The sequence below is a fragment of the Pongo abelii genome, chromosome 4, assembly GCF_028885655.2.
Source record: "Pongo abelii isolate AG06213 chromosome 4, NHGRI_mPonAbe1-v2.0_pri, whole genome shotgun sequence".
In the NCBI taxonomy this organism is placed as follows: Eukaryota; Metazoa; Chordata; class Mammalia; order Primates; family Hominidae; genus Pongo; species Pongo abelii.
The window spans coordinates 73,964,964-73,979,187 of NC_071989.2; the positions used below are offsets into that span (position 1 = coordinate 73,964,964).

The window sequence follows — 14,224 nt, forward strand, 5'->3', positions numbered from 1 at the left end:
TGAAAAAATGCTCACCATCACTGGCCATCAGAGAAATGCAAATCAAAACCACAATGAGATACCATCTCACACCAGTTAGAATGGCAATCATTCAAAAGTCAGGAAACAGGTGCTGGAGAGGATGTGGAGAAATAGGAACACTTTTACACTGCTGGTGGGACTGTAAACTAGTTCAACCCTTGTGGAAGTCAGTGTGGCGATTCCTCAGGGATCTAGAACTAGAAATTCCATTTGACCCAGCCATCCCATTACTGGGTATATACCCAAAGGACTATAAATCATGCTGCTATAAAAACACATGCACACGTATGTTTATTGCGGCATTATTCACAATAGCAAAGACTTGGAACCAACCCAAATGTCCAACAATGATAGACTGGATTAAGAAAATGTGGCACATATACACCATGGAATACTATGCAGCCATAAAAAATGATGAGTTCACGTCCTTTGTAGGGACATGGATGAAATTGGAAATCATCATTCTCAGTAAACTATCGCAAGAACAAAAAACCAAACACCGCATATTCTCACTCATAGGTGGGAATTGAACAATGAGAACACATGGACACAGGAAGGGGAACATCACACTTCGGGGACTGTTGTGGGGTGGGGGGAGGGGGGAGGGATAGCACTGGGAGATATACCTAATGCTAGATGACGAGTTGGTGGGTGCAGCGCACCAGCATGGCACATGTATACATATGTAACTTACCTGCACGTTGCGCACATGTACCATAGAGCCTAAAGTATAATAATAATAATAATAATAAATAAAATTAAATTAAAAAAAGTAAAAAAAAAAAAAAAAAAGAAAAGTGACACCATATCAGTCACTTTCCCAAGCTTTTCAGGGGCTCACTCCAAAGACTTTCTTGATGATAAATTTTATTAAAGTGCTGATCATAATCAAAACAGTACATCGTATCAGAGGTCAAGCATTGTTTTTCACTTCCCTTCCCAGAACTTATTAAAGATGTACCTCTGAAGAAAGACATAAGGAAGAACAAAATTCTTTCGACTGACAGAAAATGGCTTACACAGACATGTAATACTTAGTCAAGTTGCTTATATATATGAAATAAGTTATACCTTGGGAGTAACAAAGCCAATAGGCTTGGCTCATAGGGGGCTAACTACAGCTGCAGCAGTTATTCAAGAAGTTAACATATTCTCTCCTGTCCCCTGAAGACACCACAGGCATCTCAGTAATAAACTGATAACAACCAAAAAAAAAATAAAATAAGATAAAAATAAAACATTTAAAAATATATTTGGTATTTGTTCTTCCTTTAAATTCACTGTTACCTGATGGTATAAATAAGAACCTTAAAGTAGGTCATTAAGAAAGAATAGGCATTAAAGGGAAATGTCTGAATTCATTTTCACTCTCTTAAGGATTGTCTCCTAATTTCTTCAGTTCATCTCCAATTTGCTTTCTCTCCTTGCAGGATTCAGAGTCTACTGTAGTGGGAAGAGAGGCCTAACAATTTGCCTTTTCATATATTTCTATACTAATTTAATTTTAAAAGTTAGTTAAAATTTGACATGGTAATGATTATTAAAATTAAACACAGGTTCCTCCTATTGTCAAGTCTTATTTTAAATTAGTGTAAAACAAGGTTTTTCTTTTTCCTTCCAGCTATTTAAAGTAAGTTTTGGAAGACAAACAAGAACCTTTTTAAAAACATTAATTAATTTTTAAATTAGCTAAATGGAGCTAATTAACACATGAATTACCTCACATACTTATCATTTCTTATGAGGAGAAAACTTAAAATCGCTCTTAGTGGTTTTCAAGAATACAATACAAGAACCCATTTTAAAAATATATTAACAATGAAATTAACAATTGCAAACTAACATTCACAAAGAAGTGAAATAGTATAGCTCATTAATGGACCAAGAGCTTACTTAGAGATCTGAATTCTAATCTTGCTTTTGCTATTTATTAATGTAAGTCATTTTCTGATCAGTGGACCAAAAGGCTAGAACGGAGGAGCTGAGGCCAATTCTGACTGTGATGTTTATGATTGTGACTTTATAAGGGAACCAGGTGGGGAGAATTAATAAAGGACTATTTCTGAGGGTAGATGAAAATAATCTGATGGCCAGAGATGCAGGAGGAAGGAATTTTAAGGAAGGAAAGCATGAACGAAAGATGTTCAGGCTTCTATTCTTGTTTAAGTTATTTGATGTTCACTGTACACTTTTGCAGATAATCTCATTTAATTCTCTTATGTGAAACAGGCAAGGCTGCTATGATGATTATTCCCATTTTGTAGGCAATGTTTCTGAGGTCTCATGAGATCACCGTGTTTCAACAAATGGTACATGTTTTAGACTAAACCCCATGGAATTGTGGAATACTATATTTTGAAACTTATTTGGTCCAACCACCATCTTTCTTCTTGTCCTGTGTTCTTTCTACTATACCACCTTGTGTTTTGTGAATATTTTCCCCCATTTTTCGTAGTCAGACAAACATTATCCAGTAATTAGATGACATTTTGCTTTTTCATCACTCCTTAGTTTAAGTAAGTTTATGAAATTAGATATATAGGTTAATTGCATAATTCAGATTCTATGACTTTTTAAAACTACAAATAATAGCATATTTAGATTAACTGTTGGAGAAAGTTTTGTATTACGAAATTGCACTATAAGCATGTTTTAATTGATTAAATCTATAGAGAGCTCCATATTAATACAGAAATTAAAATCTATTTAAGAGCCTGTTTTTCAAATTAAAAGTGGTGAAGGGGGCTTAAGGGAAAGAGGTGTTTTCATCTCTCTGTGTCTGTGTCTGTTTAAATGTCATTTAAACATTTTAGTTAACATACTTTGTAATAAATTTTCCCATATAAAATTTTCTTCAAAATTTTTCAAAGCAGAAATTATTCTTTCTGTCAACTCTAATCTCTTAACTATTCATTTTTATATGATTAGTTGGGAGTTGGGGTGGTGAGCATCTTCCCCCCTCAAGATACAGGGTGTAAGTGTGAGGTGTCCCACCCTGCAGTAGGGAAATCTGTAGACTAGGAGATTGCAGCTCTGAAACCAGGCCAGTGTTCTGGGCCCATAGGGGCCTAGAGGAAAAGAAATGGATACATTTAGATTTTCGATATGTGGGTACTATTGTCAGACAGACCTGGATTTAAACCCTAGATCCTCTACCACTGACTAGTTTTGTGACCTTTAGTAAATTACTTAATCTCTTTAACCATCTGTAAAATGGGGCTAATAATTCCCACGTCATATACTTTAATTTGGGAAGAGAAGAAGAGAGGGGTAGCAATACTATTTGAAGCACAGTGCCTAGCACAAAGAATATACTTAATACTTGGCCGGGCACGGTGGCTCATGCCTGTAATCCCAGCACTTTGGGAGGCTGAGGCGGGCAGATCACGAGGTCAGGAGATCAAGACCATCCTGGCCAACATGCCCAGCTACAAATATTAGCTGGGCATGGTGGCGCACACCTGTAATCCCAGCTACTTGCGAGGCTGAGGCAGGAGGATCGCTTGAACCCCGGAAGCAGAGATTGCAGTAAGCTGAGATCACACCACTGCACTCCAGCCTGGTGACAGAGTGAGACTCCATCTCAAAATATATATATATGTACTTAATAGCAGCAGTAGTTGTTGTTTTATAATGCTACTTCTTAAACCTTTTTATGTCTTGTTTCCCTTCTAAAATGTACATTTTTTGAAAACATGAACTTTGAAATTTAAACATTTAATAAATATTTGGTCACTGATAAATATTCTCATGCTCAAGAGGCGCTTCTACATCTTTTTGTTGGTGGTGGTAAGTAGTTCCTCGGGAATGCACTTATCTTTTGCTTGAGTAACATTTTAAAAAGTGATTCTGTGCAGTATAGGTGGCATATTTGAAGAATAATAGCATGCATTTATTTCAGTACTCTTGTGATGTAGCTTCTAAGTTATCGGGATCATAAAAATTAACTAGTTTCATAGTATGCAAATTATGATGAGAATTTAGTGCTTGAAGTTGGTAATTCAACAGACTTCTTTTAAATGATATATCATTTTTTGAAAGAAAAGGTGTTTCTAAAATACTATTGTCAGCCAATAGAAGAGTAAGATTCTTACTTATAAAACTTTAGTTTGTATTGAACTTTTCAGGAATACATCTTTTGCTAACCATATTATATCATTGCTAGGTTTTATGTAAATTTGTTAACTTGTTATTTAGGAATACTGTTTATTTCCCCCCTCATGATTATATTGTACATTCTTTGCAGAGCATGAAGGGCAAAAGCAAAAGTAGTCATGACTTGCTTAAGGATGATCCACATCTCAGTTCTGTTCCAGTTGTAGAAAGGTTAGTCCATTGTTGGTGTGATCCTAAGTTCTTAATTTTCTGGCTCAGATAATTTTCTTGCTTCCTCTGTGAGTAAACAATCAGTCCTCATAAGTCAAAAATTTTTAAGCCAGCCAAAAAAATAAAACATTTTGATAACAGAGATAGAGAACTTCAAGCTTGATAGAGAGAAACAAACACTCTAGTCACTTTCGCACTTGCTCTCTACCTCTGTTGAATGAATTACATTTAAAATTGTTTTGCCATTGCATGTTAGGACTAGAAACTGTTTGCTTTAACAGTTTAATGCTTAATTCAAGGTTGTTTTGCTACCTTTTCCTTGAAGCATTTTTGCCTTAATTGTATCATGAATGAACAAATTAGAGTTAAAGGTTTTTGTGAAGAAGTTACCAGTTTGGGGGCCAGTCCACTGACTATAAATTCTCACATACTTTGAGGAGTTAACAGAAAGTTGTCTTGCTACCTCTGTTGCTTCTCTTTGAGAAGGGAAGACGTCTTAATTTTAGATGTGATAGCACAAGATAAACTGGGCCAATATCTCAAGGGGCACTACAATGCTGTTGTACTCAGTTTAGCTCGTTTTCGAAACTCCTGTTTTAAGACAGTCTTTTCTTAATATCCTTCTATTTGAAGGATTTGGGGTTTTTTTTAGCCAGAATATTTCAAGCCAATAGAAGAAATTGTTTTTTGCAGACCATTGTTCATAAAAATAGCACTGTTGGTTGTTGTTTGCTTTTTTTCTTTCAAATTCTAGTGAACGCATATATTTGCTAATGAATCATACTTATTCCACTTATAAAAAAGGACTCTAAAGAATGTTTTCATCTGTTCCATAATGCCCTTCTTAAATTCCTATGTTGAAATACATTTTTGGAATGTTATTCCCGGCAAACTATTCTAGATTTTTGGGTTACAAAATAATTGTATTAGTTTTACCTTGAAACTAAAATTTGTTTTACTAATTTTTTTTATAGTGAAAAAGGTGATGCAGCAGGAGATTTAGATGATGTAAGTATTTATTTTGGCATTAATATAGTTTGAGCAATTCATAGAAAGTACAAAATTTTTACAAAAACTTAATTTTGTTCTTAAAAAGTAATGTATATTACTTTTATAGTTATATATGTCAAATTTTGGAAAAATATGAAAAATAGAAATTATTTAGGTATTAGAATATTTCCTTACTCTAGGGGTGTGCGTGTGTGTGTGTATATATCTCTCTACAACATTAGAATCTTATATATGAATTTCTAGTCTGTTTTTTTCTCCCCCTCACGTAACATTACATTAATACTCAAACTTCAGATGTTATAAATTTATTGTGTTAAAAGTTTAAATATTGGTGTGTGGGCATCCTACATGATATATGGGAAATGCTTGGATCAGTAATTTATAGTAGTGTCCCCTTTTTATATACACATTTCAAAAGATTCTCATTCAAGACTGTAGTGATCTTTATTAGTTGTAGTGGCTAATAAAGCTAACAAAACAGAAGGAAGATTTTCCTTTAATACATAGGAGTCAAGTTTTTCAAATTATACATATGCCACTTTTTATATAAAAACCCATTAATCTGTGCATTATATAATTTACTAGGAAGTACATAACTTTCCATGCATGAACACAGATGTATCTATTATCACAGTCAAAAGAGAAGGCTCTCTCTGGCTATCAGTAGTAGATAGAGAGAGGATGAATATCTGACCTTGTCAAGAAAAGCTTCCTGGAAGAGATGATGCTGTTTATGTCTTGTCTTATATGAGAGTTAGGAGTTAGCTAAGTCAGAAAAGAAAGTGGTGAAGGGGGTGAGGTCCCTCTAGCTCAGAGAATAGCATATGCTAAAGCATGGAAATAAGGAGAGATTATACCTTATTTAGGAAATACAAATGGAGATTTAAAGTTTCAAGGAGTCTGTCTTGTGAAGAGCAAGGAAGAAGAGTATTGAAGGTAAGGGGAACTGCATATACAAAATGGTCCAAAGCAGGAGAGTTTGGTGTGTTCTAAGAGCTGCAAGCAGGCCAGCGTGAACAGGGTGTGGTGACAGGCCGGAGCTTCATCACAGAGCTTCGTAGGCCATGGTGAGGAGTTTGAATTTTTTCTTAAAAGGAAGTGAGGAACAGTTGAAGGGTGTTTGTTAAAAAGAAGGATGCTATGATGAATTTTGCATTTCAGGAAGATCACTATTGGCGATATTATAGAGGACAAATTAGAGGAAACAGACTGATACTGGGAAGCTATTGCAGGAGGATAGCTTGATATAAGACCACAGCTGTGAGATGGGAAAGAGGTAGGTTTGAAAGAGGTCTAGGAGGTGACTGATTCTATACTATGAGGTGAGAGAGGAGTAGTCCAAGACAACCACAAGGTTTCTGGTTTGGGCAACTTGTTAGATGGGTACAAAAGAAAGCATAGGGTTGAGGTGGAGAGAAGGTTGAAAAGTAATGAGCTTAATTTTATACATTTCAAGATTGAGGTAATTTGGAGACATCTGTGTAACATAATATGGGTCTAGAAGATAGGATCAATGTATAGGATAGAATGTAAAAGTATAGATTTGCTCTTAATATCAAGGGTGAGTGATTAAAACTGTGAATCCTTTCCAAGGAAAATGTACTACATTCACAACCAAAATTATATGAATTTGCAGGGAATTTTTTTTAGATCTCCTGAGGCCTGAGTATGGAAGGCCTAGGTCGGTGGTTGTCAACTTTTAGTGCTTAAGAATTACTTAAACATCTTGTTGAAAACATTCATAATTCCTACCCCCAGAGATTTTGGTTCAATAAGTCGGCAATGAGGGCTAGAATTTTAGGTGTTAATAAACAACTATGTAATACCATCTAAGGACCAGACTTTGAGGACCAGTGCTTTAGGGGTCCACAAGTCTCAAATTAAGAATCCTGCTTCACTACGACTCACCAGATCAAAGAAAGAATCACAAAAGAAAAATGATCCACTTGGGGTTATTTCTTCCTTCTCCTTCTATCCCCTCTTTCTTCCCTTTGTTCCTCCATCTGTTAATGCTGGGCACTATTCTAGGAGTTGAAGATACAGCAGTAAGCAAAACAGGCCAGAATTTTAGCTCTCATGGAGTGTTTGCTGTAATTGGATGACAGACAATACACATGCAAATAATTAAAATATGTGGTGTATCAGATAGGTGATAAGTACTTTGGAAAATAAACCAGGGAAGATGAAAGAGTACTGGAGGTAAGTGTGTGGTTCTACCATTTTAATAGATTAATCTCCTCACCAAGAGGGTAACATTTGAGCAAAGATCTGAAGGAGATGAAAGAGCAAGCAACGAAGAGATATCTGGAATAGAGTGTTTGTTTCAGGCTGGAGAGAACAGCAGCTCCAAAGTTGGCTAGTGTTGGTGGGCTGGAGTTGTAGGAGATTATGTCAGGGAGGTTTAGATTACATAGGGCCTTGAGTGAGTTGGGGACCCACTAGAGGGTTTTCAGAAGAGAAGTGATTGCTGTGACTTGGATTATAGAAATCTCAGCTCCTGCACTACACCTCTTCTACTTGAATTGATCCCTGTTGAGGTCAGTATGCTGGCCAACTGCCTGCAAAAGCCACATTTCCCACTGAGATAAGAATAGGAATATAGACAGATAGAATAGCCCGGGTGATACAGAGGGAGAAGTCTGCTGCACAACGGAGCTGGACATGAATTGAGCAAACAGCCTTTCCTGGGGTATCCCATAATTACATAGTTGGCTTAGAGCAGAACCCAGGACTATTCCCACCTGTAGCAGATTCTTCAAGGGCTTATAATTCAAAAGAAAAGAAAACAAAATTTTTAAAAAACCTAGTTTAGAATGCAATAAGGAGATTCAGTGGATGCAATAGATCTCTAGAAATGAAAGGGGAAATTGAGCGCCTGGCAAATACTCATTTTCCATTTCTACAGGATGGAGAAGGTGAAAGTGCAGAGCATGATGAATATATTGATGGTGATGAAAAGAACCTGATGAGAGAAAGAATTGCCAAAAAATTAAAAAAGGACACAAGTGCGAATGTTAAATCAACTGGAGAAGGAGAAGTGGAGAAGAAATCAGTTAACCGCAGGTGAGTCAGTTACTGTGCTAGGTATCAGAGTTTTTGTCTTTTTATATTTCACTTTAATTCAGATTGAATCCTCTCTTCAGCTAATTTTTAAAATACTATTTTCATGATGTTTGATAAACTTAACAGTTGTACAAATTGGCCCATTAGCGGGCCTAAAATAAAATACACCAAGCTTACAGTAAACATAGCAATGATCCTATGAGTTCAGTTCCATTTTATTTCTCTCTGATCCTTTTTTAGAAAGGCTGTATACTTTCATATATATAGGGTAATAATGTATTAGCTAGATGTAGAAGAATGCATTTGTTAAATACCAGTGAGAGCAGTAGAGTAATTGTATAGAAAGAAAAGAGACATCCTCAAATAATTTCGGTGAGCAAAATTTGTCAAAACTGATGAAGAAAATGAGTGGGCCTGAAAACATTCTTAAATATCTTTTCAAGTCTGATTTACCAAATACCATATACCTATCCTAAGCTTAGTAGTATCATAAAATAAATTTCAGCAAATGATGAAAAGTTCACTGTCTGGTGATGAAAGTTTGTTGGATTTATGACTCAACATTTTATTCTCCTGAAATTCAACTTAATTGAAAAATTATCTTCTTTGTGATTCTATTTCAACTTTATAGTATACATTTTAAATAATATTGCTTTAAGAAACAATAGTATTTGTTTTCTTCAAATACTATTTGGGGATAATATGAATGTAACTACATTTAAATAACATTCTTTTTCTCTATCATGTTTCTCAACCACATGTAGAAAAACTTAAAAAAGGATTTCTACACTATCATTGCATAGCTCCCTCAATTTTTTTCTTTATGTAATCAAATAAAAATGATTCCCAGAAATTTCCACTAAAAGCGTAGCTTTTAACATTTAGAAATGGTACTTAGGAGTCATCTTAAATGTCTTTTTTCCAGCAATATTCACCTGACAAGTAATCACTGTTGAATAATTTTACATACTAGATTATATTATATATGCCATACATAGTAGCTAATATAGACTAAAGATTTTAGTGATCATATGCGTGCTTCTAGATTCATAGAGTTGAAAAACCTCTCATTCACACTGTAACTTTTAGTTAAATCATGAATATAATTATGGATACATAATGTTTCATTCCACTCATTCAAGGCATGTATTTTCTGATTTTAAAAAATTATGAATTTTTTTAAAGGTTAGGTTTATAATGTAACAAAAATATATTTAAAAATTTTAATAGATGAGCCAACCAAATATTTATTTATGTTATATTTAAGGGTTCCTTAAACTCCCAACTCAGTCTTGTAGGCTTTAATCAATTTCAAATATTTATATACCCTATAATATAAATTATAATTTAGCAATGCTAAATTTTGTATAAGAACTAAAGTTTATTTTTAATGTACCTTTCATAAGTGTCTTTAAAAAATTGTTTACCTAATATTAAGAAAAGTCAAAGTTTGCATTTTCCAAAATTGTGTTCACTCTTACAATTAAGGGTTATTCTTAAAAGATTTCCTTGGCTGTAGTATGGGCCTGATGACCAAACATGGCATTGATAGCTAGACTTAGGAATCTGATCTATCATGAGAATACTGGAGAGCCATTGAAGTTTTTACAGGCAAATGATATATTGAGATTGTATTTAGTACGGAGAATGGATTGATAGAGGAGTGTTTTGGGCTATTATACAAAATACCATAGACTGTATGACTTAAACAGACATTTAAAGCTTAGTTTTTATGGTAATTTCTTACATAGGAACATATATATCCACTTATTTATGTAAGCAATTTTTCTCTTTTTATAAATCAGTATAATTTGCAAAATTAAAATCACATAATTTGTATATTCACTGTAGAGGAAAAAGTTATATTCAAGTGCATTGCAACTCTACTAAGAAAAGTAAATTAAATAAGAAAATTAAATAAATTTAAAAAGTGAATTAAATACTTTTCTACTTAGAAAAGTAAATTAAATAAGAAGTCTCCAAAGGTGGCTTGAATATTTTAGGTAAACATGAGTATTGTGGACATTATTGGATTCTTTTAGGTAAAATAATTGGCAAAGTGTGCCTTTGCAAATGGTGCAGACAGCACACATTTATTTATAACTGTTCTGTTCCCCCACATTTTCATTATTCACATTCTCTACTCTCCCTCCTTCATCCTATCTCTCCTACCTACAAAGAGAAACAAAAGAAAAATAAGGTCAGGATAGAGGAGAAAGTACAGAATTTCAAAAGGAAGAAAGTTTTTTCCTCTAGTGTAGAAATTTCCATGGTTGTCTCATGACCACGTATTTTTTTCAGTTCATAAAGTTGCCAAAATCAGACCCTGGCATGGCGGCTCATGCCTGTAATCCCAGCTGCTCAGCAGGCCGAGGTGGGAGGATTGCTTGAGCCTAGGAGCTCTAGGCTACAGTGAGCTATGATCGTGCATGGGCAACAGAGCAAGACCCTGTCTATAAAAAAATTAAAATAAATTTTAAAAAATTTCCAAATCATTAGTACTTTTGGTTATTTATACCAGCGAGTCTCTGGAGTTAACTTTATGGTTAAAAAATAAAACAACACAGGAAAGCTCCAAATGTACTGAAAAACTACAATGTGGTAAAAGGGATAATTATATTTAAAGGAAAGTCACTGCTCAGTTTGAGTTATAATGGGTATAGCTGCCAGCCAGATAGGATGTCAGTGTGAACTCATTATCTATTCAAAAATGAGTACTTTTGATACGTAAGTTTTTATCAGGGTGTGCTTGAAGTACTCTATTATCCTTTGGTCATTTTTCCATTTAAGCAGTAGGATCAGAAACTAGACTAGCCTACCAGCCTTTTAAGCAATGAGCCGTTCAAAGTATAATTTTACTGAAAACGTGTGGTATTGCTTCTATTGGTAAGGAAATATCCGGAATCTGTTAAAGCTGGTTATCACTTTTGGATGTTAAACCTACACATTTTTTATTGAGTGCTTAATATTTAAACTGGGGAATGATATTTAACAGAGTAATTTTCAACAAGTTTACATATAGTAGGATCTTCTCCTAGTAATGTGTTCTCAACAATGTCTCTAGTTGTTCATTTGAAAAAAGAGCTCAGGGGAAATACAAATCCAAAACGCTTCCTAGTTTCTCTCCTTAGAGAATAGGGACCCTTATATCTATTCTGACTTCCTGGCATTTCTAATCCCTTCTCTCTTCCCTTTTTAAAATGTACCAATCCCACTTTCTTTCCAGCCCACCTTCTCTATGCCTATATCTTGACTAGTAGATACAGCTCAGCAGAATCACACAGCCATATACAAGCTGGTATTATTATGGATTTCTAGATTCCAGCCTCATCTGTGTCTCCAGTGCTTCCTTATTACTCAACTCACCACAGTGTTTACTTCACACTTCAAACTCACTCACTCAACGGATCACCTGGCTGCTTGTTTTTTTATGAAATGAGAGTAAATTTCTTCAACCCGTATTCCTTTCTCTTCTCCGCTTAGAGAGTAAAAACTAACAAAACCATTCCATTTTATTTCCTGTCCCTACCTCCTTCCTATTTATTTCTAAATACACATCATCTAGCTTCTCACCTACCACTCCACTGAAACTACTCCCACTAAGTCCATCTAGTTGATAATCGACTGGCTACTTTCCAATTTTTTTTTTCTTGGTCTTCCTACTCTGGAGATTTTTGTCTCTTTTCTCTTGAGACTAATCTCTCTCAAGAACCTTACTATTTAAAGTGTGATCTGTGAAGCAGTAACATTAGTATCACTTGGGAACTTGTTAGAAATACCGAGTCTCAGGCCCTGTCATATACATTTTTAATTAGAATCTGCATTTTAACAAGATCCCCAGGTGATTTTTGTGTGCATTAGTTTGAGAAGCAGTCTTGTAGAATATTAATTTTTATCCCTACTGCTCCTGGACGAGTTCAAGTTTGTATCATGTTAGTTCCAAGGTCTGCAAGTTGTCAGCAAGTTGGTACTATATTCCCTGACTCCCTAGTGCAAACCTATGTGCACCCTTTTCACACTTCTGTAATAATGTGGTATTAGGTTATATATACATTTTTTCTTCTTTGTGTATCCTTATACTGTAACTTTTTTGAAGGTAGTGATCATATCCATTTACATTTGTATCTCCATGTTCAAACAGCATAGGTACTCAAATATTTTTGTAAATACTTGAATAAAAAATGAATAAATTCTTCTTTGGCAAATCACTTTCTCCTCTGGATCTTGTAAGTAGCTTGCTTGTATTTTCAATAGGGATTTATTGATTCGCCTCTCCTGTGCCTAAACTAAGCTCTTTAGAGACTATGTCTTATTTATCTTTATATCCTCAGAGGTGGCTAATATCGTAAGCATATAGTAACTGGTCATTAAACTTTGTGGAACGAGTGGATAAATAAAAATATTTAATTCATTATGTTCCATTATAGGAGTGGTTTTTCACTCCCAGCTGCACATTAGGCTCACAGAGGAGGCTTCAAAAAATACTAATTCCTAGGCCTCTTACCCACAGATTCAGAATTGTTTGGTCTGAGGTAAAGTCTGGGAAGATCCTTTTTTAACTTTTAAACTTTTAATTTAAGTAGAATATACAAACAATGTGTCTATTAACTATATTTCATAGTGCACATAAGTATACAGCTAGCTGAATTTTTATAAACTAAATATATCCGTATACCCATCACCCAGATCAAGAAACAAAAAATTGCCATTACCCGTAAATTCACCTCTTGCCCCATTCTAGTTACTTGCCCCTCATCTCCTAATAGTAACCACTTTTCTAACCTTTAAAACAATCTTATTTTTAATTGACAAATAGTAATTGTATATATTTATAGGTTACTGTGTGATGTTTTGCTGTATGTATTCATTGTAGAAAGATTCGATCAGGCTAATTAACGTATTTATCCACTTCAGCAACTTACTTTTTTGTGTGTGGTGAAAACATTAAAAATGTATTCTTTTAGCAATTTTGAAATACATTAACTGTGGTAAGCATGCATTACAAAGCTTATTCTTTTGTTTTGTTTTTGAGACGGAGTCTCGCCCTGTCGCCCAGGCTGGAGTGTAGTGGCATAACCTCAGCTCACTGCAACCTCTGCCTCGTGGGTTCAAGCGTTTCTCCTGCCTCAGACTCCTAAGTAGCTGGGACTACAGGCGCATGCCACCACGCCAGGCTAATTTTTTGTATTTTTAGTAGATACGGGGTTTCACTGTGTTAGCCAGGATGGTCTCAATCTCCTGACCTCGTGATCCGCCCGCCTCTGCCTCCCAAAGTGCTGGGATTATAGGCATGAGCTATGGTGCCAGGCCACAAAACTTATGCTTCTAGTCTAAGCAAACTTTGAGAAATGTCTGTTTAGATCTTTTTCCTATTTTTTAGTTGGGTTATTTGTTTTATTGCTGTTGAGTTGTTTGAGTTCCTTATATATTTTGTATATTAGCCCCTTATCAGATGTATGATTTGCAAATATTTTGTCCCAATCCATGGGTTGTCTCTTCACTGTATTCATTTCCTTTGCTGCGCAGAGGTTTTTTAGTTTGATGCAATCCTACTTGTCTATTTTTACTTTTGTTGACTGTGTTTTGGGAGTCCTATCCAAGAAATCATTGCTGAGTCCAGTGTCATCAAGCTATTCCCCCCGACCTTTTTTTTTTCTAGTAGCTTTACAGTTTCAGGCCTTATCCGTAAGTCTTTTATCCATTTTGAGTTGAGTTTTGCATATAGTTTGAGATAAAGGTCCAATTTCATTCTTCTGCAGGTGAATATCCACTTTTCCCAATATTTATTGAAGAGACTTTTCTT

The 14,224-nt window shown here is 34.9% G+C and overlaps 1 protein-coding gene across 3 annotated transcripts in view; it reads left to right on the top strand.

Annotated features, from left to right (window-relative positions):
• CWC27 (CWC27 spliceosome associated cyclophilin) overlaps positions 1–14,224 on the top strand; it is a 255,598-nt gene that overhangs the window by 27,311 nt on the left and 214,063 nt on the right. For all 3 annotated transcript variants that reach the window (NM_001132784.1, XM_054555097.2, XM_054555098.2), the window contains 3 exon segments: positions 4,268–4,347; positions 5,322–5,355; positions 8,264–8,421. In NM_001132784.1, coding sequence (NP_001126256.1) covers positions 4,268–4,347; positions 5,322–5,355; positions 8,264–8,421 — 272 coding nt within the window.